This window comes from Equus asinus, chromosome 26, assembly GCF_041296235.1.
Source record: "Equus asinus isolate D_3611 breed Donkey chromosome 26, EquAss-T2T_v2, whole genome shotgun sequence".
Lineage (NCBI taxonomy): Eukaryota > Metazoa > Chordata > Mammalia > Perissodactyla > Equidae > Equus > Equus asinus.
Window position 1 is genome coordinate 34,164,576 of NC_091815.1, and position 23,616 is coordinate 34,188,191.

A 23,616-nucleotide genomic window follows, 5' to 3' on the forward strand; every position below is an offset into this window, starting at 1 on the left:
TTAAAGGATAAGGAGACTGGATCAGACAGCAAGACAATGGCAAAGGGAGGATTCAAAATTAGGTTCTTTTAGACTAAAAATCCGATCATTCTACATTAGTTCGTTAGTAAAGGTGGGGGTGAGTCTTCGAGAAGGGCGTGCACCGAATGTGCTGCAAAAGGCACGTGCATGGTGGAATATATTAGGATGAGAGACTGGAGGATGCTACGCTGCTGGCTTTGAAGTTGGAGGAAGGGGCCACAGGCCAAGGAATACAGGTGGCCTCTAGAAACTGAGAATTCATACCATAAACCATAAAAAAGCAGGTGGAATCAAAATTTAATTGTTAAAAAGATCACAAAAGTGCTGGAATAAAATATAGGAGAACCTTTTTCATAATCTTGGGCATGAGAGAGGCCTTTTTTTGCATGATAGTAGATCCAAGAACTATAAAAGACAATACAAATAGATTTGAATACCTGAAAATTAAAAAATTCTGTATAGCAAAACGCACCAGAAACAAAATTGAAAGAGAAATAATAAACTGGGAGAAAATATTAGCACCATATATACCAAAGGGTTAATAGGAGTAATATATAAATACTTGCTCCTATGAGTCAATATAAAGAGACAGCCCAATTAAAAATGGGCAAAATACATAAATAAGCAATTCAAAGAAGACAGAACGTCAGTAAACACATAAGATTATTAATCTCACTGTCGATAAGACATTTTTACTTATGACTAGAAATGTTTTTAAAAAGACTAATATTGAGTATTTGTGAAGGAAGTGGACGAACAGAGCGACAGTCACTCGTCTACATGTCTAAGCGTCGGGTAAATTGGTTCCTCCTTTTCTGGAGGATTACTTAGCAATGACCATCAAAATTTTAAACATGGACATTCTGTGATCCCACAGGTTTACTTGCAGGAATTCATCTCATGGAGATATTTTGCACAAGGGTCAAATCATAGATGTCCAGTGATGGGAAAGGAAGTGAAAACAACCTAAATATCCATTCAGAGAGACCCGTTAGAGAAATTCAAGAAAGCCTAGCATGAAATATGACGATACATACATATGTACAATATATACACGTTTTGCATTGTCATGGGAAAATATCCACATTAGACCAAGTGAAAAAAGTCATTTCTAAAATCATATGTGAGTTTATCCCCTACAAATTGTATACCGTATTTATGTGAAAATATACATACATATACAACCAGTTTCATTCATAAAAACGTAAAGGGAGGTTCATATTCACAGAAAAAAGTCTAGAATCTTTAGAATGAAGATTTATAGAGAGCCATGGCTTTCTTCATTTTTGTATAGTCTGAATTATTCACAATAAATGACTATTTCTTCAACCATGAAAGAAGTTGCAGAAGATTAGAAAAAATACCTGGCAAAGACTTTTAAACATGGTCATAGGGACCACGGATGATGTCAGCGAGATGCAGCCCCATCCACTGCCAGTCGGACCGCCAACTGACACCGAACTTCTGGGAAGCCACCGGCCACGGGCACAGGGTCACCGAACAATTCTCCCTTTGACCCCACGACCTCCCTACCAGGATTTCACATGGGGATGCCCAGTGGCTCAGCCTAAGACGTCAGTAGAAGGGATGCTCATAAAAGTCAAAACCTAGAAGCAACCAAAATGTCCAACAGGGGCCTGGCCAGTACGTTGTTTGTATAAACACAAACTATGCAAAGCGCCCAAACACCTGGTTGTTAAAGATGATTTAATGACATAGGTATTTAATAATATGGGTGTAGTGATATGAGCGAATCATGATACTTAATGATGGAGGCCCATGACGTAAAGCTAAGTAGACATAGAAGTGCGCTTACACAGTATACTCAGTAGGCCCCAGATTTAGTAAAGCATATATAATATTATATATTGAGTTTTAAAAATAGCAGAAGTGGAGTAAAAATGTTCAGTCATCTCTGGGTAGCCCTGGACTTTGGGTGAAATCATCTGGATTTCTGGGGTCGTCTAAATTTTCTATAAGAAGCATGTGTTGGTTTTTATAATAAGATGATAAACATTATTTTAAGAAGGAAAGGTTAGATGTGGAACGTGTTCAATCCCCATAAAAGTTCAGAGCGGGGCCTCTGGGGCCCGATGACAGGGGCTTGAACCCAGGCTCCACGAGCTCACAGCTGTGGGACTTTGGCCACTTCATCTCTCTGTGCCTCAGTGTCCTCACCTGTGAAATGGGGCCACACAGCCCGGAACACGTGGGGTCGCTGGAAGAATGGAAGGAGCTCATCCACACCAAGGGCTTAGAATAGGAACTGGCACACAGTTACTGAAAGCACTAGCCATTTTGTATGTTTGGTGGGAAAAAATTATATGATTGATGTTCAGTGGTGGTAAAAATATAGCGGGACAGTGGTCCTTAGGCCCAGCTTGTGCCAGGTGGATTAGGTTCGGTCCCTTTGGAAAGAAATCTGACTTGTCTTAGGAATCAGGGAAAGGGCTGGAGTCTTGATTATGTTATTCCCATGCTGGGAATTACACTTAGAGAAATAATTCCCCCAAATAAATAATCCCCCCCCAAAGTAAGCATGGAAATGCTCATTATAACATTATCCATAATTGGGGGAGAAACTGGTGAACAACCCATGATAACCACGGGCTCAGAACAAACCCTAAATGGGGGAGTGGATTTGTAAATTATTCTCCACCCACCAACGAAATCTCATGAGCTCTAATCATGATGAGTATGTAGTGTATGTGGTGACAAAGGACAATGCTGACGGTATAATGAGGGCAAAACGGAGCAGCCAAAATTGTTTCTACGCTCCGATTACAATTAAAAAATTCCATTTATTTTGAAATGCTACTTGGAAGGAAATAGGAAAAAAATCAGAACAATATGACTTCTGAGGGTGGCCAAGCTGTAGGTGAGTATATGGTTGTTTTTTTTTTTTTTCCTGAGGAAGATTAGCCCTGAGCTAACGTCTGCTGCCAATCCTCCTCTTTTTGCTGAGGAAGACTGGCCCTGAGCTAACATCCGTGCCCATCTTCCTCCACTTTATACGTGGGACACCTACCACAGCATGGCTTGATGAGCAGTGCTGTGTCCACACCCGGGATCCAAACCAGCGAACCCAAGGCCGCCGAAGTGGAACGTGCGAACTTAACTGCTGTGGTACCGGGCTGGGCCCTGGGTTTTGTTTTTTGATCCAAATTTTTCAACATTGAAAAATAAAGATATGGAATACAGAGTAAAACAAAACCAGAAAGAAATACACCCAAAAATGACTGGGCTGTGGGATTATGGGGAATTAGTATTTTAGTTCATACTTCTCTACACTTTCCAAATTATCCTTTGCAACGAGCACGTTATTTTACTTAAAATTTTTTTCCCGTTATAAACACATGCATATTGTTTTTATAATAAAAAATAAATGCTACATTAAAAAATATGAGGTCTTATTATGTGTGCTCCCTTTGGGCACAAATAAAATCAGAAAATGATGCATAATAGGGCAACTGCTTTGTAAAACACAAATTCTGGAAATGGAAAAGACAGGGACAACAGGACATAAAAAATGGCTGTAAATGTGTGAAAAATAGTCAGTGTTTAAGCCAACTGCAGATTCTGCCATGAAATTTGTAGCTTCAAGTCATAAAGGAAACTAAAATCGTCCAGCAGTCGTGTTCAAGGACACATATTTGAGACTGTTTCTCCAAAGGGTTAATCTTCCCAGCTGTGTTTTTTTTTTCTTGAATTTTCAGGCTCCAATTTAATGAATGATCAATACATTTGAAAAGCTCAGAGAGGCCTTATTAAAGATCTCAGATGAAGTTGCATCGCATTTAGATCACCCCTAAGTACCGATATCTTGGGACAATGTCAGGATGAGAAACGGGGAGGAAGCTCCTAAAATGAGCAGAAGCTGTCCCAGCTGGTGAGACATCACGCCGGCCTCCTTCTGGGAGATAAAGAAACCAACTTTCTCAATATACGAGGTTAGGGTTCCTCTCTGGGAGGAAGTTACTAGTGCCAATGAAGCCAGACCTGAACCCAGCAGTGGCACGGGCAGTCTGTTATGGTCCCAGGCCTTCTAGTCAGCGTGAATTCTCTGATGATCAGCGAGCTCTGAGCTCCAGGCAGAGGGTTGCTCAGAATCATTGCAGATGCACGCGTTGTACATGGTGTGAAGTCTCTGATGTTTAGCCAGGTGTGAACCCCAGTGGAAATCCTCCCCAACAAGCGTTTGCCAGCCGTGTGGACTTTCTGGTGTTGAATAAGGTCTGAAATCTGGGTACAGGTATTCCCACAGTTGTTGCATTTTTAGGGCTTCTCCCCGGTGTGAACCCTCTGATGCTGAACAAGGTGGAGACTCTGGTTGAAGGCTTTGCCACCCTCCTCACAGGCGTACGGCTTCTTGCTGGTGTGAATTCTCTGATGCTGAGTGAGGGACGAGCTGAGATGGACCGTCTTCCCACACTCTTTACACTTATAGGGTTTCTCGCCCGTGTGGACTTTCTGGTGCTCGATGAGGTGGGTGCTCCAGCTGAAGGCTTTCCCACACTCACTGCATCTGTACGGCTTCTCTCCGGTGTGAATCCTCTGGTGTCGAATGAGGTGGGAAATCTGGATGTAGGCCTTCCCGCAAACTTGACACTTATAGGGCTTCTTGCCGGTGTGAATCCTCTGGTGGCGCGTAAGCGACGAGTTCTGGCTGAAGGTTTTCCCACACTCGTTGCATTTGTAGGGCTTCTCGCTGGTGTGAATTGTCTGGTGTTGCGTAAATGATGACGTATGACCAAAGGCCTTTCCGCACTCATTACATACATAGGGCTTTTCGCCCATGTGAACGCTCTGGTGCCTCATGAGGTGGGAAATCTGCGTGTAAGGCCTTCCCACACGTGTTACACACATAGGGCTTCTCACCCGTGTGAATCCTCTGATACTGCGTGAGGGACGAGCTCTGGCTGAAGGCTTTGCCACACTCGGAGCACTCATAGGGTTTTTCTCCAGTGTGAACTCGCTGATGCTGCGTGGGCGATGAGTTGTGGCTGAAGGTCTTCCTGCACTCATTACATTTGTAGGGTTTCTCCCCGGTGTGGGTGGTCTGGTGCCGAGTGAGGGAGGAAGTGTGGCAGAAAGCTTTCCCACACTCACCACATCGATAGGGCTTCTCGCCCATGTGGATTTTCCGGTGGCGGGTGAAGTGGGACACCTGCGAGTAGAACTTCCCACACTGGTGGCACCTGTAGGGCTTCTCCCCCGTGTGGCATCGCTGGTGTTTGATGAGGGAGGAGCTCTGGGTGAAGGCCTTCCCGCATTCCTTGCATCGGTACGGTTTCTTTCCCATGTGGATCCTCTGATGCTCGGTGAGTGACGAGCTCTGAGTAAAGGTCTTGCCGCACTCCCTGCACGCGTAGGGCTTCTCCCCCGTGTGGATGATGTGGTGCTGGATGAAGTACGAGCTCTTGCTGAACGCCTTCCCGCAGTTGTCGCACTTGTAGGGTTTCTCCCTGGTGTGAGTCCTCTGCTGTAGGATATAGTCTGAGTGGTAACTGAAGGCTTTCCCACACTCCGTGCAGTTAAATGGATTCTTTCCTACGAATGTCCTTTGGTGTTTCAGGCTCTTCCATGGCCCATTCCAATTCTGGGGCCTCTCTCCCCCAGGCGCTCTCTGCTTCCTGACGAAGCCTGAGGTCCGCCGGAAGCTTCTCCCAAGTTCGTTCCAGCCGAGGCCTCTCTCCCCGCAGATGTTTTCCTTGGGGGCAGCAAAGGCACCCCTCACAGGCCTCACCTGTTTTCCCTGGTCCTCCCGTCGACGGCCACACGTCCAGGATTCCCCCAACTTGGCATCTCCAAGCACAGCCCTTAAAATGCCCTCCATTTTCCCCCCTGGGGAGGCTGCCTCTTCAGAAACGCTCTTTTTCGGAAGCATCTCCTGAGTAGCTGCAGAGCTTGCCTCCAAATCGGAAAGAAATGGAAAATATGAATATCGTCCGTTTCAGGACAAAGGAAGCTGATTATTTAGAACTGACATTGGGAAACTCAAAAAGAAAAGTTTCAAAGTTTATGCTGCTATTTCAAAACGCACAAGGTAGATAGATTCACGTGGTGACATGAAAAGATGGCCAAGATAGAGTCTAAGAATGAAAAGAACCGAGTTGCAAAACCGTTGATATGCACTGTGGTTTGTTAGCAGTAATATATAATACATTTGGACAAATCAATACGAAAAAGAGAAACAATCTAATAAAATAGTGAAGCCAGGGGCTGGCCCAGCGGTGCACTGGTTGAGTTCACACGTCCTGCTTTGGGGGCCCAGGGTTCACTGGGGGATAGGAAGTGACGGCTGAAGGGTACAGGGTTTCTTTGGGGAGTAATGAGAATGCTTTGGAATGGATCGTGGTAATGGGGGCACAATTCAGTGAACAGACTGAAAAACACGGAATTGTACACTTTAAACGGTGAATTGTGTGGTAAGTGAATTACATCTCAATAAAACCATTAAATAAATAAGATTAGAGGGAAATTTCCCTTTCTACATTACACATTTGAAATGTTTTATTCATTATAAATATTGAAAACTAACAGTAAGTTTTTCCTAGGTGATTACAGTGAAAAGGAAATATTTCTCCTTCCCTTGTTCCTACACTGTTTCTAATTGTGAATCTCTCTAGAGATTTTCCATAAATTTATGTGTGTGGGAATGTATGTGTGCACATGTGTGGTGTGGTGGTGGGTTTTAAATTTATTATTTACTTTTTTTATTTTGGTAAAATATACATAACATAAAATGGACCATTTAAACCTTTTTTTTTTTTTCCTGAGGAATATTTGCCCTGAGCTAACATCTGTTGCTGATCTTCCTCTGTTTTGTATGTGTGTTGCCACCACAGTGTAGTCACTGAAAAGTGGTGTAGGTCTGTGCCCGGGAACTGAATCTGGGCCACTGAAGTGGAGCCTAACTTAACCACTAGGCCACCAGGGCTGGCCCCCATTTAAACTGCTTTTTTTAAGTATGCTTTTTTTGGTGAGGAAGATTGGCCCTGAGCTAACATCTGCTGCCAATTTTCCTCTTTTTTTCCTCCCCAAAGCCCCAGTACATGGTTATATATCCTAGTTGTGGGTCCTTCTAGTTCTTCTGTGTGGGATGTCGCCTCAGCACGGCTTGATGAGCGGTGCCATGTCTGCACCCAGGATCCGAACTGGTGAACCCCGGGCCACTGAAGCAGAGCGTGAGAACTTAACCACTCGGCCACGGGGCCGGCCCCCGTTTAAACCATTTTTAAGTGTACAGTCCAGCTGCATGAGTACATTACATTGTCGTGCAACCATCACCACTATTCATCTCTAGAACTTTTTCATCTTCCCAAACTGAAACCCTGTCCTCATTAAACAATTAAGGCCCCATTCCCCCTCCCCCAAGGCTGTGACAACCACCATTCTACTTTGTCTTAACAAATTTGCCTCCTTTGGGGACCTCATGTACGTGGAATTGTATAATATTCGTCCTTTGGGGTCTGGCTTATTTCACTTAGCATAATGTCTCCACGGTTCATCTATGTTATTATTTACTTTTGTAATTAAAAAAGTACACACAACTAGAAGGACCCTCGACTAAAATATACAACTATGTACTGGGGGAATTTGGGGAGAAAAAGCATAAAAAAATAAATAAAATATTTAAAAAATGCAGTAAAGATATTGGAGTGAAAATTCTTGAAGGAACTACATTAAGATTTTAAAAGTGAATTTTTTAGAGATAAGCAGGATTATTGGGGGATTTTCACTTCCTGCTTTATTCTTATTGAGATTTTCAAAGTGTCTATGAAGAACACATATAACTTTTATTTGATCAAAAGATATGCACAAATATCTAATGTATATGAAACTTTAATGGCACAATCTTGCAATTTGGAGAAAGGGAGATGTAGACAGGAGATGATGAACGGGAAACAAAACCATTTGGAATTTGTTGAAGGGGACTGACTTTTCGATGCTGGTAGATTTGTTCACGGGATGCCCATTAATCACGTAATTGTTATGTGCCAACCACAGTGCTGGGGGTGGGTGACTGTGCTGAGCCAGACCTCTGACCCTTGCCCTCAGAGAGGGGCAGGGGCAGGCTCCTACTCAGACATTTTGGACATTTCTTCCTTCTCTCCTCAGCATCCCTGCCTTTGCAGAACCACGGCTCCCCTTTCCTGCAGTCGTGGTGGGGCTGTTAACGTCAGTCTCCCCCATCCCCACCTCAGGAGCGGGCACGAGACCCAGGCTGGCCAATCAGAATAGCCCGTCCCCCAGGTCAATTATAATTGGTTCAAGATCCAAGCACAGCCAATCAGAGTCTTCCCTGAGATGGGTATATGGTGTTGCTAGGCAGAATAGAAGGTTGAGACTATGGGCAGCCATACCGAGCACCACTTGGAAAGGCCTGAAGATGGACTGAAGCTAGAAACGGGTGGAATCAACATGTGGGGGAGGGAAGGGGAGAGAGACAGAGCGAGCCCATTCACGGGCTGAGATCCATATGCCTGAAGTCGTCCCACTTATACGGGTCCAAAAAAATCTAATTTTGCTTAAGCTATTTTGATTTTTTTTACATGCGAGTCCTGATTAATACATCAGGTAATTCAGTAATAGTAACAGAATACTAATAATAATTATTGCAATAAGTAATATTCATTAAATGCTTCCTATGTGCCAGGCACTGTTCTATCTATTAACTAATTTAGCCTCCCCTCAAAATTCAACGAGGTGGGTAGTATTAGTGTCCCCACTTGACAGATAAGGAAATAGAGGCACTGAGAGGTTAAGCCACTTACCCACAGTCACACAGCCTGTCAGTGGCAGAGCTGGGGTTTGAACTCAGAGAGTCTGGCTCCAGGGCCCACACTCTTAATCACAACATGAGCAAGTGCAGTAACGGCAGCTCAAGCAAGGAGCTGTGAGAACACCCAGAAGGGGCAGGTCGCTCAGCCTGGGAGTCAGCGAGGGCCTCCTGGAGGAGGTGAGCTGTAACTTTCATCTTGAGGAACATGAAGGTGTTCACCAGGCAGACAAAGCAGGGAAGGGTGTTCCAGGCAGAGGGAACAGAATGTGCAAAGCCCCAAAGGTGGGAATACACAATCAAGTTCAGGTAGGGACAGGTGCTTCCATGAGGTCAGGGCATGGGGTACAACCACAGGCGGATGGTGATGAGAGATGAGGACACACAGGGCCCCGAGTGCCAGGCTTAGGGGCCAGGTGTTCGACTCAGGGGCACTGGGGAGCCATGGGAGGGCTGTGAGCAGGGGAGGGACAGTATCAGCTCTTGGCGAGGGAAGACCCCTCCGGGGCTGTGTGTGAGATGAACTGGAGGGCTTAAGATTGGAGGCTGAGGGGCCAGGGAGGAGATTGGGGTGAGAGGCCAGGTGAGGGAAGCTGAGGCCTGAGCCCAGACTGCAGGGGAGAGAGGAGGGCACTGGGCGAAGTTAGGGGCAGGAGGGGCGGGACTGGGGACTGACAGGCTGTGGTGGGTGACGGGGAAGGAGGGCGCAAGGTGTGGCCCCACAACAGGGTGGACAGTGGCAGAAACAAAGATGCTTCCACCCCCTCCTCTGATGCAGCTCGGGGGCGAGTGGGGGCAAAACTCTGGCTTCTTCCTGTCCCCCAACAGGTCAGGCCAGGCACTGCTGCTGGGTCTTTACACAGACGATTCCCATAGAATAATCCTAACAATAACCGTCACAGCCTATTCTGACCCATTCTGTCACTGTGTGCCAGGCGCTGGGCCACACTTTGCGTGTGTCAACTCATTTATTCCTCCCAAGGAATACTGTACGATTATTGTCACCATTTTGCAGATGGGAAACTTGAGGGACAGAGGGGCTAAATATTTTGCCTGAAGGTCACAGAGCCAGGAAGTAGTGGAGCTGGGATTTGAACACAGAACTCATGATTATGGCCCATATGTCACCCTGCCCCCCCCCCCTTTTTTTTTTGGTGAGGAAGATTGGCTCTGAGCTAACATCTGTGCCAATCTTCCTCTATCTTGTATGTGGGACGCTGCCACAGCGTGGCTTGATGAGTGGTGTGTAGGTTCGCACCCGGGATCCGAACCCACAAACTCTGGGCCACCGAAGTGGAGTGTGCGAACCTAACCACTATGCCACTGGGCTGGCCCCTGCCTCATTCTTGACATGTCTGATCATGACAGATGGGGTGGGAGGATGGCTTGCACCCGCTGGACAGCCTCACCCACCTGGACGGGTAACTCGCAGGGCTTCTCTCTCCTCCATCCTGGGCTCCTCCCCTCGCTCCAGACGGAAGATCATATCCGGTTTGGACCCGGGAAGCCCTCCCCGTGGAAAAGACACGAGACTTGGCTGTGGGTGCCATGGTCACAGGGAGGCCTCAGGGCCGGGCCCCAGGCCCCGGATCTGCAGGAGGGATGCATACGTTGGGCACCTAATGTTTAGAGGTTCTAGTGGTCAACAACAGACTCATTTATTGAGCACCTACTGCATACCTGCCGTCCCTGTTGAAGGCTCTTACTCTGAGCTGTTCAAGTTGAGTGTGAAATACACACCCCATTTCAAAGACCTAATCTGCAAAAAAGTGTAAAATATCTTCTTCGCTGTAATAATTTGTATACTGGTTATGATTTCGACATGTGCCCAGATGACCGTATTTCGGATCCATCGGGTGAAACAATATACTACTAAAATTAATTTCATCTGCTTCTTTTTACTTTTTTCAGTCCGCTGTCTTCAAGATCACTAATTTCCCTCTTCCTATAGTAGGTTGAACAGCGGCTCCCCCAAATTACGTCCACAGGAGCCTCAGAATGTGGCCTCATTTGGAAACAGTGGCTTTGCAGATGTAACGAGTTAAGATGAGGCCCTACGGGGGGACGGAGAGACCTAAAGCCAGCGGCTGGTGTCCCCATAAGAGGAGAGACACACACACGTGGAGGGAAACAGGCCACGTGAAGCTGGAGGCGGAGAGTGGGGCAAACGCAGGGACACGAGGGTAGGAAGGGCCGGGAGAGCCAGTGCCAGGGGCTGGCCTGGTGCCCGGGTGGGCGGAGGATGGTCCTGAGATGGGGGACCCAGAGGAGGAGTGGGTCTGGGGGGACATGGAGAGCCCGGTGGGCACAGGGAGTCTGGGGGCCGGGACCTCCCCAGGGAGGGGTCCTGGAGGCCACCAGCTGCACAAAGTCGGAGCTCAGGGGACAGACTGGAGGGACCTCATTCTGTACGTGCAAGTTGTGCAGAAAAAGGGCAACGCGGCAGGCTGGCTGCTGTCCTCGGAGGGGCCTGCCCACAAGGTGGCCCTTGGCTGGCGGCTGCGAACCCAGATTTCGGGAGGGTTCCAGCATTCTCTGACCAGTAAGAGGGCCTCCCTGTGCCCAACCTGTTAAGCTGAGCCTCCGCTTTCTTTGGGGGATCTGCAATTTTGGTACGTACCAGGCAGAGGGGCCTATGGGACCAGCCCCTGTCAAACCCTGGGTGCCGGGTCTCTAACAAGTGTCCCCGGTTGACATTTCCCATGTGTGGTCACACCTCCACGTGGGGGAAATCGGGCCGGCCTGTGTGACTCCACGGGGAGAGGACTCTGGAAGCAGGCCTGGTCTCCCCGACTTCACCCCGTGCGTCCCATCCCTCTACCAACTTCTCCGTGTCCCTTTGCTGTGATGAATCCGGGGGTGAGGACGATGACACACTGAGGCCAGTGGGTCCTCCCAGTGGATCACGGAGCCTGGGAGCAGCCTTGGGGACAGCCGTGGTTTACAGGGAAAGGGAGGGACGGAGGAGCCGGAGAAAGGGATTGAGAAGGAAGAGATGGAGCGAGAAGGAGACAGACCCAAGAGGAGGCTGGAGGGGGGTCCGGGGAGAGGACAAGGCCTGAGCGGGGCGGGGCTGTGGGCACAGAGAGTCGGGGGCTGTCAGGGAGGGCAGGGGAGGCTGAGGATGGTGCCCGGGGCTCTGGTCCAACCAATCTGGGGGATGCGGAGCCAACCAGAGATGGGGAGCAGAGGAGCAGAAGGAGCAGGTCAGCGTGGAGACGTGAGCGCAGGGTGAGTGTGGGGAACGTGAGGGGCCTCGCGGGGGGTCAGGACGCGGGCGGGTGGACAAGTGTAGGACTCGAGACACCTTTGGGGAACAGCATGTATGCGCTTTGGGGAGAAGATTCCAACATGGAGCCTGTTGACTGGGTACATCGGGGGCTCTTGGAGCCTGAGAAGAGGGCGGGGTCACAGGTGGAAGATGGTGGGGACGAGCAGGGGACTCGGGGCTCAGGGACGCTGAGACAGAGACACAGACAGAGGCCACTCGGGAGGGACCGGCGAGAGGAGCAGAGAGGGCACCACGGGGACCCCCAGGGAAGGCCCACCGTCCAGCAGCGGGTGGGCACAACAGAGATGAGGGCAGGGGGCGGGGCGTCACCCCGTGAGAGAAGGTTCTGGTAGGTCTCCAGCATCACGTCCCGGTACAGCTCCCTCTGGCCAGGCCCCAGCCAGCCCCACTCCTCCAGGGTGAAGTCCACGGCCACGTCCTTGAAAGTCACTGATTCCCGCAAGGGCCAATTTGACACGGTGGAGGGGCACCTTCTGTCAGAAGTCTGGGGGTGGAGAGGTCATGGGTCAAGAGCCTCACACTTTAAGCTAGAACATTCTGACTCGGCAGATTTGGAACGACTGAATCAAACCGGATGTTGAGGGCAGCACCTTGGTAGAAAGGAGAACAAGGCTCCGTTTTCACACAACTCTTTACCGCCATCTGTTGGAAAACTGTTATAATAAACCAATTCTTTTAGTGTATGACCATTTGCTGCCATCTGCGTGAAAACTGCCATAATAAATATACCAACATATGAGGTAGAAAGTATAAATCAGCAACAGAGATGAGGCACCCTTGTGCAGTGCGTAACCGACACAGTTGTATGTGACAGCCCTAAGAAACACCTTTTTTTTTTTTTTTTTGGTGAGGAAGATTGGCCCTGAGCAAACATCTGTTACCAATCTTCCTCTTTTTGCTTGAGGAAGATTGTCACCGAACTAACATCTGTGTCAATCTTCCTCTATTTTGTATGTGGGATGTCGCCACAGCCTGGCTTGATGAGCAGCATGTAGGTCCGTGCCCGGGATCCAAACCTGTGAACCCCACGCCGCTGAAGCAGAGTGTGTGAACTTAACCACTACGCCACTGGGCCAGCCCCAAGAAACACTTTTTAAAAAGCTATCAAGCCATTGTGTGCCAGAGCTATTATGAAATTGCACCCCATCCCAGACCCCAACCCTGATCCCAACGCCCATTCCTGACTCCAAAGATAAAGTTTGGGGTGAAGCAAAGCCGTCCACTTCCCACTTCACCGAGTAACCAAAAGGCTGCTGGACGATAGATGACTGACTTTTAGACCGCATCACCATGTCCCAGCTTGGAGCATCCTGCCCCCTTCCCACCCATCCCCTCTCATCCCTGCACCTCCCAGCCCCAGAGGTCCTCCCACCACAGCCTCTCTCCCAGTATCGGGAGGGGCAGAAGGTCTTCAGGCCACAGGCAGAGACGGGGATGGTCATCCCAGGGCAGAGGGAGCCCAGACTCACCTGGTCCTCGGCCGTCAGGGTCCTGGTGGCCATTGCTGGGTCCCGGCATGCACCTCCAGGAGAATGGCCCAGGCCTGAGTCCGCAGAGCTGGAGGAGGAGCCCGGAGCAGAGAGCGGTCAGTTCTGGCCCAGACAGGCACACACTTTGCCACAGACGCCTGGTGACAGTGGGGGCCCTGGTCTCCTCGTGACGGGGGTGCTGCCTGAGGCCCCCGTCCTGTAACAGCCACCACTAGCAATCAAAAGGTTCAGGGCCGGCCCGGTGGCACAGCGGTTAAGTGCGCACGTTCGCTTTGGCGGCCCGGGGTTCGCTGGTTCGGGTCCCGGGTGCGAACATGGCACCACTTGGCAAGCCATGCTGTGGTAGGCGTCCCACATAGAAAGTAGAGGAAGATGAGCATGGATGTTAGCTCAGGGCCAGTCTTCCTCAGCAAAAACAGGAGGATTGGCAGCAGTTAGCTCAGGGCTAATCTTCCTCAAAAAAAAAAAGGTTCAGCTCACTGCACCGCCCCCCCCCCCAACAGCTCTCGGAAAGGCAACTACAGTTGTCCCCAGATGGGGAAACTGAGGCACGAGAGGTCGAAGCCCTTGCTCGAGGTCATAGAGATAGCAAGTGTCAGAGAGGAATTGAACCCAGAAGTCTGGCCTTGGAGCCAACCCCTCTTATTTTTCTTATAATTTTTTTTATTGTGGTAAAATACACACAACATCAAATATACCATTTTAACCGCTTACAAGTGTACGATTCAGTGGCATTTGGGACATTCTCAGTGTGGCGCAGCCATCCCTACTATCTAGTTCCAGAACATTTTCATCATCACCCTAAAAGGAACCCTGTCCCGTTAACCAGTCACCCCCAAATCTGCCTGTCCCCCCGCCCCACGCCAGCCCCTCATAACCACTCATCTTCCTGTCTCAATGGAGGTGCCCATTCTGGACATTCCATATAAATGGACTCCTACAGCAGATGGCCTGTGTGTCTGGCTTCTTTCACTTTGCATAACGTGTGCAAGGTTTACCCATGTTACAGCGCGTATCCCTGCTTCATTCCTTTTCACGGCTGAATAATATGCCACTGTGTGGATGGACCACATTTTGCAGAGTTCTTTCAATCTGTCTTATAAACCCTATTTAAGGATCCTGGACTCTTGCTTAAGATGTTGGAATAAAGTTGAAGCATCCCTTGCGGAGAGAAGGGAACCCTTGTTGACTGCCGGTGGGAGTGCAAACTGGGGCAGCCACTGTGGAAATCAGTATGGCGATTCCTCAAAAAATTAGGACTGGATCTACCATATGATCCAGCTATTCCAGTGCTGGGTATTTATCCAAAGAATGTGAAAACACGAATGCGTAAAGATCCATGCACCCCTATGTTCATCGCAGCATTATTCACAATAGCCAAGACTTGGAAGCCACCTAGGTGCCCATCAAGGGACGAATGGATAAAGACGATGTGGTATTTATACACAACGGAATACTACTCAGCCATAAGAAACGATGACATCCGGCCATTTGTGACAACATGGATGGACCTTGAGGGTATTATGCTGAGTGAAATAAGTCAGAGGGAGAAAGCCAAATACCATATGATCTCACTCATAAGTAGAAGATAAAAACAACGACAAACAAACACAGAGAGACAGAGATTGGACTGGTGGTTACCAGAGGGGAAGGGGGGAGGGTGGAAGGGGTGACAGGCACATGTGTGGTGATGCGTTATAATTAGACTTTGGGTGGTGAACATGATGTCATCCACACAGAAAACGAAATATAATGATGTCCACCTGAAAATTACATAGTGCAATAAACCAATGTTACCCCAATAAAAAAAAATTTAAACAAAAATGTTGAGCGTCCCTGTCAAAGAGAAGTTGGTGTTCAGACTGTGGTCACCCCCATTCATTCATCGAACACCTCTGAGCCCCCTGTGAGTGACAGGCTCCATGCTGGGTTCTTGTAGCCGCCCCTGACACAGGAAGGGTTAATAATCACTGGAAAAGGCTTGCCAACAAACTGTGACCCGGACGTGAGAAGGCCGGTTAGCCAAAGACGGGTAAGATCTCCAGGGGGAGGCAACCTAAGCCAGACACGGCCACCCAGGGGCACAGATGGAGACACGATATCGGGAGCAGGAGGGGCCGTTGCCTAGGAGGCCTTGCATGCTCTGAGATAAAATATACGAGCACAGCGATAACATGATAATATCAAAACAGAGGCCAAGGGAGGGCTCCTTGAGAAATCACTAAGAATTCTTGGCATCTGCTAATTACATTGTCCAGAACACCTGTGTATGTTTAACAGATAAGCTATGTATATACTGAAACGCTGGTTCTAATAAACTCAGAGTGGCCATCAGCCCTCTGCGCATCTATCCTGGTATGTACATTGAATCACAACACCAACAGGTGGGCCCTAAATGTAACCACAAGAGTCCTTATAAGAGGCAGGCAGAGGGATATCTGACATGGAGGGGAAGGCCATGTGACAGAAAAAGAGAAGCAGAGTCAGAGAGAGGACACTGCCAAGGGAGGCAGGTGGTTCTAGAAGCTGGAAAAGGCCAGGAAAGGAATTCTCCCCTGGAGCCTCGGGAGGGAGCACGGCTCTGCTTGACTTCAGCCCAGTGAGACCCATCTCAGACTCCCACCCTCCAGAACTGCGAGGGAGCACAGTGTTCTCTTACAAAAACCGTGCTGTTTGAAGCCACTGAGTTTGCAGTAATTTGTTACAGCAGCAACGGGAAACCAGTCCAGAAATAAAGACTCAGGGCTTCACACGTGTTTCCAGGCAAACAGCCACACGCACACCCAGGTACACAGGGAGGCACGCCCCTGAAGACCGAAACCAGCGGGGGGCATTTTGATGGGGCAATGAGGAACAGAGCCTTAACCAGCTCCCCAAAGTCACTTACAAGCTACCAAAAGAAGAGGGAGAAACCTGACAGGCACCACCTTGGCCAAGTGATCCAGGTTGACGTGACCAGTGATGGCCAAACAGACCTCACAGGCTCCTGATCTGATGAGAAGGTCAGAGCATCACTCCTAAAGCATTTCTTCTTTACTTTTTTTGGTGAGGAAGATTGGCCCTGAGCTAACATCTGTGCCAATCTTCCTCTGTTTTGTATATGGGACGCCACCACAGCATGGCTTGATGAGCGGTGTGTAGGTCTGTGCCCAGGATCTCAACCCAAGAACTCCCAACCCCCAAAGAGGAACGTGCAAACTTAACCCACTACACCACCGGGTTGGCCCCCTAAAGCATTGCTACCAAAAAACCCCCTAAATCTAATCATGAGGAAACATCGAGCAAATCCAAAGTGTGGGACATTCCAGAAGGACACCGTCTGCAAAATTCAGAATTGCCAAGATCACGAAAGTCAAAGAAAGACCAAAGAACTCTTCCAGGCTACCGGAGATGAAAGAGACCTGACAACTCAAGCAGTGCGTGACATGGGATTTTCTTTTGCCATTGAGGACATTTTTGGGACTATTAGCAAAACTTGCAGAAGGTCTGTAGATGAGCTCATAGCATTGTATCGATGTGAATTTCCTGATGTGATCATGGCGCTATGGTTTTGAAAGAAAATGATCTTGTTTTTAGAAAAAGCAGAGACTCCCGTGGGGCAGGGGTCGTGCAGAGACCCAGAGAGGGGAGGACAGAGACACGGGGAGGTGGAGAGAGACATACAGAGATAGGAGAGCAGAGACCCAGAGAGAGAGAGAGGGAGACAGAACGGAGGTTGGGGTGGTGGGGGCAGATCAGAGAAATGAGAGACCCAGAGGGAGGAGAACAGATGCTCAGCATAAGGAGGACCGAGACCGAGGGCGTGGCTGTGCAGGGTACGCTGGGGCCCTCGGTCGGACATCCCCGGGTGGGATCCCAGGCGACCGCTTATCAGCACTGTGACCCGGGAGAGTCTGTTTCTTCACCTGCGAATGAGGAAAGGTACCTCCTCGGGGAGATCTCAGGGGTCCCGCGATCGGCCGCACTCCCGGCAAACAGCAGGCGCCCAATTCCTGCGCGCGGAGATCGTCCGACCCGCGAGGACCGCAGGAGGACACCGGGGCCGCGTCGCGAAGGACAGCAGGGGGCGAGGCACTGCCCACGGCGCCCTTCCCCCTCCCACCTGAGAAGGAGGCGGACCCGCCCCCTGAGCGCCCGCCTCCCTGGGCCGGCTCGCACCCACCCGCTTCCGCCCGGGTCCGCCAGATCGGGACTCACCTGTGCGTCCCCCGCGGGATGCGCAGGGCTGCCGAGCCTTCCTTCCCTGGTGGGCCGCTGACTGCGCCTGCGCGGTCGCCCTCTGTGAACTAGAAGTCTTGGTACGTACTTTAAACTCGGCTTCGCAACTGGACTACATTTCCCAGAAACCATTGCGGTCCGCGCTCCTCCCGGCGGAACCCTGAAGCAGGGGAATGCTGGGAAATGGAGTCTGGGAGTAGGCTGTGGGGCGCGGCAAAGAATGCTCTAAATGCAGAGCGGCTTTGCAGCTGGAGGAAATATGGTGTTTGGGAAATGTCTGGCTGTATTGACACCGCGAATATTCCCACTCTAGCCAGAGTGTTTTTCATTGCTTTCCACGGGAGGCGACCTCATAGTCCATTTAACCCAACTAACCCAAATTTCTCTCAGGTCTTCAGGACACATGCAAGGAGGCCCCACCTAAACTGATGGTGAATGCATCTAGGCTCGTCACTTAATCCTCAATTTCCCCGGGCATCCGCCTTCCTGTTTGCCTGAGTTTCACCTATCACCTCTTAAAGGGTAGTGTGGTAGAGGAACTAGACCCCTATAGTGAGAGCTGAGAGGTGTATGTCCAGAAATGCAAGGATGGTTTAATATTAGGCTATTATATAATTTGCTTACTGATATATCAGAATAATACAATCACGTGCATAGATGTGAAAAAGGTTTTCAGAACATTCAGTAATGCGCTATTTCTATAAAAACTTAATAAATTAAGAAAAGGCTTTTTTGTTGTTTGTTTTGTTTTGTTTTGTTTTGCTGAGGAAGATTTTGCCTGGAGCTAACAACTGTTGCCAATCTTCCTCTTTTTTTTTTTGCTTGAGGAAGGTTAGCCCTGAGCTAACACCTGTGCCAATCTTCGTCTATTTTGTATGTGGGTTGCTGCCACAGCATGGCTGATGAGTGGTGTAGGTCTGTGCCTGGGACTGGAATACGCGAACTCGGGCTACTGAAACGAAGCACGCCAAACTTAGCCACTGTGCTGTGGGGCTGGCCCCAAGAATAGGCTCGCATAGAACAGTAATGATAACAATCTTAAGGAGTTACTGGCCTCTCCTTGCTTTTAATTAAATACATATAATCAAAGCTTCAGATCAGGTTTGATGGTAAGACACCAAAAGATTGCCTATTAAAGTCAGAAACAAAAGATAATGTCCACCATTACTACTTTTGGAGGAACTATCGATGTAGTTAGACAGGAGAAGGAAAAGACGTCATTGGAACAGAGAAGTCCGAGTTTTCATCCTTCTTTGAAGGTGGTATGATTGAGATCTTGGAAATCAGAGAAGCAACTGAAATGCTAAGAGAGGCAGTAAGATAACTTTGTAAAATTACTTGGTAAAAAATTAATCAATAAAGGGGCTGGCCCCGTGGCCGAGTGGTTAAGTCCGCGCGCTCCGCTGCAGGCGGCCCAGTGTTTCGTTGGTTCGAATCCTGGGCGCGGACATGGCACTGCCCATCAGACCACGCTGAGGCAGCGTCCCACATGGCACAACTAGAAGGACCCACAACGAAGAATGTACAACTATGTACTGGGGGGCTTTGGGGAGAAAAAGGAAAAAAAATAAAAAATCTTTAAAAAAAATAATCAATAAAAACAATAGGTTTTCTCTTTGCAAAAAGAATTATGAGGAATCTAATGAAAAAGAGGTTATTTGGATTTTAGTGCCATATTTTCCTGATAGATTTTAATCTCTCTGTGATCTTGGCAGTTCGTTTCCACTCTCTGGATCTGGGCTTTCTTCTCTATACGGGCATACCTCGTTTTATCGTGCTTTGCTGGATTGCACTTTGCAGATATTGCATTTTTTACAAGACCCTCCACTAGCAAAAAGATTATGATTCACTGAGGGCTCAGATGATGGTTAGCATTTTTTAATGATAAAGTATTTTTAAACTAAGGTATGTATATTGTTTTTTAAATCACAGTGCTATTGCACAATTAAGGGTACTCCAGTATGGTGTATACATAACTTTTATGTGCACTAGGAAACCCAAAAACTCATGTGACTTGCTTTTTTGCAATATTTGATTTATTGCGGAGGTGTGGAACTGAACCCACAATATCTCCTAGGTGTGCCTGTAATCCCTCATTGGAATAACGTGCCGCAAAGACTGGATAGCTCTTCTCCAAATCTTTTCCTCTACTTCCTGTGCACACAGCTGGACTACATTTCCCAGCCTCCCGTGCAATTTGGGGTGGCCATGTGACTAAAGTCTGGCCAATAAAATGTGAGAAGTGACATGCGTGTTTTGTCACGGTTCACAGTCTTTTCCCTTCTGTCGATGCAGAAGGACTGGGCCCCTGGAGGTCACCCGTTGTAGACGGAAGGAGCCTAGGTCCCTGAATGTCAATCAGAGGAGGGCCATTTCCAATCAGAAAGAAGAGAACAAAAAGTTATTTTCAATTATACGGACTCAGGGGATCGGTTAAATAAATGGCGGTACAGCCTGTCCAGGAAATGTCATCGAGCCCTGAAATAATTATGCCAACGACACGATAACATGGGGAAATGCTTGCAAACAAACGTTAAAAGGACAAAAGTAGCAAAGTTACATATCCTTCATGTTTATAAAAGTGTAAAATATATGTACACACGTGAGTGAAGCTAGATGGGTCATTGCCAAAAAGAAACAACAGCAGCTGTCACTTGTTGACAACATGCAGTGGGCTTTACTAGCTTATTTAACTGGCAAAACCCCCCTATGAAGGTGTGTCAGGCAGCCCCTGGGAGACCTTTGCAGCCCCAAGGCTCAAAGACCCGGCTAGCACTGGTGGGTCCAGGGAAACCCCCCTTCTCACTGCCAGGCTCCCCAGCTCTGCTGCCCTCTCCATGCCTATGAACTTGGCCCTGGCTCAGGCCTTGTGCTGTGACCCTGGAACCTCACTCCAGTCTCATCCCAAACGTCCTGGCCTCCAGTGTCTCCCCTCCAGTCTGTCCCCCACACAGCCCCAGAGCAGAAAGCTCTTCCCCTGGCTCAGGATCCCTCTCTAGAAAGTGTCCAGGCCCTAGCCTGGCATTTGAAGCCCCATGAGCCCTGGGCCTGCCTTGCCTGACTTCGTCCCACTCTAGCTTAGCTCGGGTACCATAATGAGATACCATCGACTGAATGGCTTCAACAACAGAAAGTTATTTCTCACGTTCTGGAGCCTGGAAGTCCCAGATCACAGAGCTAGCATGGTTGGTTTCTGGTGAGAGCTCTCTCCCTTGCTTGTAGATGGCCACCTTCTTGCCATATCCTCACATGGTATTTTCCTCGATGCATGAGAATGTAGAGAGAGCAAGCTCTGGTGTCTCTTCCTCTTCTTATAAGGACACTACTCCTATGGGATCAGGGCCCTGCCCTTATGATCTCATTGAACTTTTCCTTCCATAAAGGCCCTATCTCCAAATAAAGTCACCTTGAGGGTTAGAGCTTCAACACATGAATTGTGAGCGAACACAAACCTTAAGCCCACAGCACATTCCCACATCCCACCCTGCATGCCAGCCACGAAGAACTACTTATATACCCTTCTCCCCTCTAGGCTTCTGCTTGGGACAGCCCACCTCACTCTCTGCCTTCATCAGTCACATTCACGTCTCTTATTCCATTGGTTCTTATCTTCTAAGTTACAGCCAAGGTGACACCTCCACTGAAAGACCTTGCTGATTGCCCAGGCTGGGTTGGAGTCCTCCTTTGACCTCATACAATGTCCTGGGCTATCCCCATCAAGCGCATATATGACACTGGGTCCTAACTGCCTGTAACCATGTCTTTATCATGTACCCCAATCTTACCAATAGTGATTGGTCCAAGGGGTGGGCCCAAGACCCAAGCAGGACCAACCAGGACCCTTCCCCAGGGTTGCTGTATGCATTCAGCTGCACCCATGCTACTTGCTTCAGCCAATGAGCTACAGATGGAGGTGACATGAGTCATGGAGCTCATTTAACTTGCATAGCCACCCTATGAAGAAGGCATTGCTCCCCTATTTTAGACAAGGACGCCAAGACGGAGGATTTATGTAACCCACTCAAGGCCCAGAGCTAGTCAAGGACAGAGGCAGAAGTTGAATGCAGGCCCAGCCCATCTGTGCAACCACTACTTTTGACAGCTGCCAAGTTCGCCCTCTTTCCCTTGCATCATGATGCCTGAGAACGTCCCACACAGAAGCTCCTCTGTCAGCTGGGACTCTGGAGTCAAGGTGGCATGGAACACAGTCCCAGCTGCCCTGTGATAGGCATGTCACACGAACGAGAAGTAAACCATTGCTGTAGGTCACTGAGCCATTGGGGGGCTGTTTGTTACTGTGGCATAACTAGCCCATCCTGACTGACACAAGCATCTCCTAAAGCCTTAACGAGGCTTAACTTTGATGTTGTACACAAGTCGTTCAGCACAGCGCTTTGCTCACTTAGCCTAGGGTCCTGGAACAAGCGCAAAAGAGCATAACAGTTAATCCCACTTATCTGTTGTCTTAAAGTGAAAGTCACTAACCGCTCTGTGCTCCGTTTCCTCATTGCACATGGGGAGATAATAAATGCCCTCTTCGTTGGGTTATGAGATTCGAATAGGTTGATAAGTAAAGCCATGAGAACAGAATATAAAAGAAAACACCACCTACGTGCTTGCTATCAGCATTATTAAAAACAAGTTAGTAGTTCCCACCTCTTGACCTTTGAATTTGCTGTTCCCTCTGTCCAGAATGTCCTTTCTCCTCTACGTCTTTGGGAAAACTCCTATTTTTCTTGCAAGAACAAGATCTTACAGCCATTCCTGTAGGAAACTTTCCCTTATTCCCACTCAGCCCAGCTGGAGATGGCAACTCCCTCCCCTCCCCCCAGCCCCGGGTTCCCACAGGAACGTCCCAGCACCCTAGCGCCGACATTATAGCAATTGTTATATTGTAATTATTTGGTGACCGTCTGTCTCTCCCGCCCCAGACTCTGCGTTTTCCGCGAGATCTTATCACACTATCAATTATGCACAATTTAATTATCTGTCTATTGTGCATTGCTCCCAGGAAATTCCCAGGAAGTTAAGGCAGTAGCTCGAGCTGGAGCGTGAAGACATTTAAAAACCCCAATTAACACTACTACCCAAGCAAAAAGCATTTTGAGGCCCCTAGCTTGCGACCTCCAAGCTAGAGCCTTTCGCAGAGTAAGCTTCGGGCCGGCCACCAGCTTAAAGAGCGAGCATGAGCTGGAGCATCTTTGACGCGTCTGCAGAAGCCCCGCCCCCGGCCGGCGAGCAGGTGTCGGTGACGTCATGCGCCCCAGGAGCGCCGTAGCCAAGGCAACCAGCGTCTGCCGCATCCAAGGAAATGCGCCTGCGCATGGGGGAAGCCAACACTATCATTTACAGAATCCTCTCGGTTGGCGCTGGGTCTGTTTCAGAGGTTGGAGCCTCGGCTTCACATCTTCAAAACCGCCCCATTCAAAGCGCGCTCTACTACGCATGTGCGAAAACTGGTATCTTGGCAACGGGTGGCTGGAACGAGGAAGTCAAGGTTTCGGCCAATCAGAAGTCGAGTTTTACGCGCACACCCTCCTACCTTTAACTAGACTGGAAGGACAGTATCTGTGGCAACGGACGCTTTTGCGGGAGGCAGAGGATTCTGGGAAATGTAGTTAATTAGAGACTCCTGCGGGATCCATCAACACCCAAACTTTGCTTTGCTAAACTCCCGCCAATATAAAATACATAGGCAATACCCAGCCCCAGATGTTTCCCCTTCACCTCACAATAGTGGCAAAACGTGTCTTGAGTTGGTCTTTAGTATTTGGAAACATCAGTTGTCCACACTACTTATCGAGAGATTTCAC

The 23,616-nt window shown here is 48.8% G+C and overlaps 1 protein-coding gene across 1 annotated transcript; it reads right to left on the reverse strand.

The window, feature by feature from the left end:
* Window positions 1-4,150: 4,150 nt before the first annotated feature.
* LOC106824176 (zinc finger protein 345-like) lies at window positions 4,151-17,916 on the reverse strand. Its single transcript, XM_070499305.1, is given in 4 exon segments — window positions 4,151-4,860; window positions 4,862-5,932; window positions 13,565-13,652; window positions 17,783-17,916. Coding segments are annotated over 3 exon segments (1,668 nt in total). The 5' UTR covers window positions 13,598-13,652; window positions 17,783-17,916; the 3' UTR covers window positions 4,151-4,296.
* Between the last annotated feature and the right edge of the window lie 5,700 nt (window positions 17,917-23,616).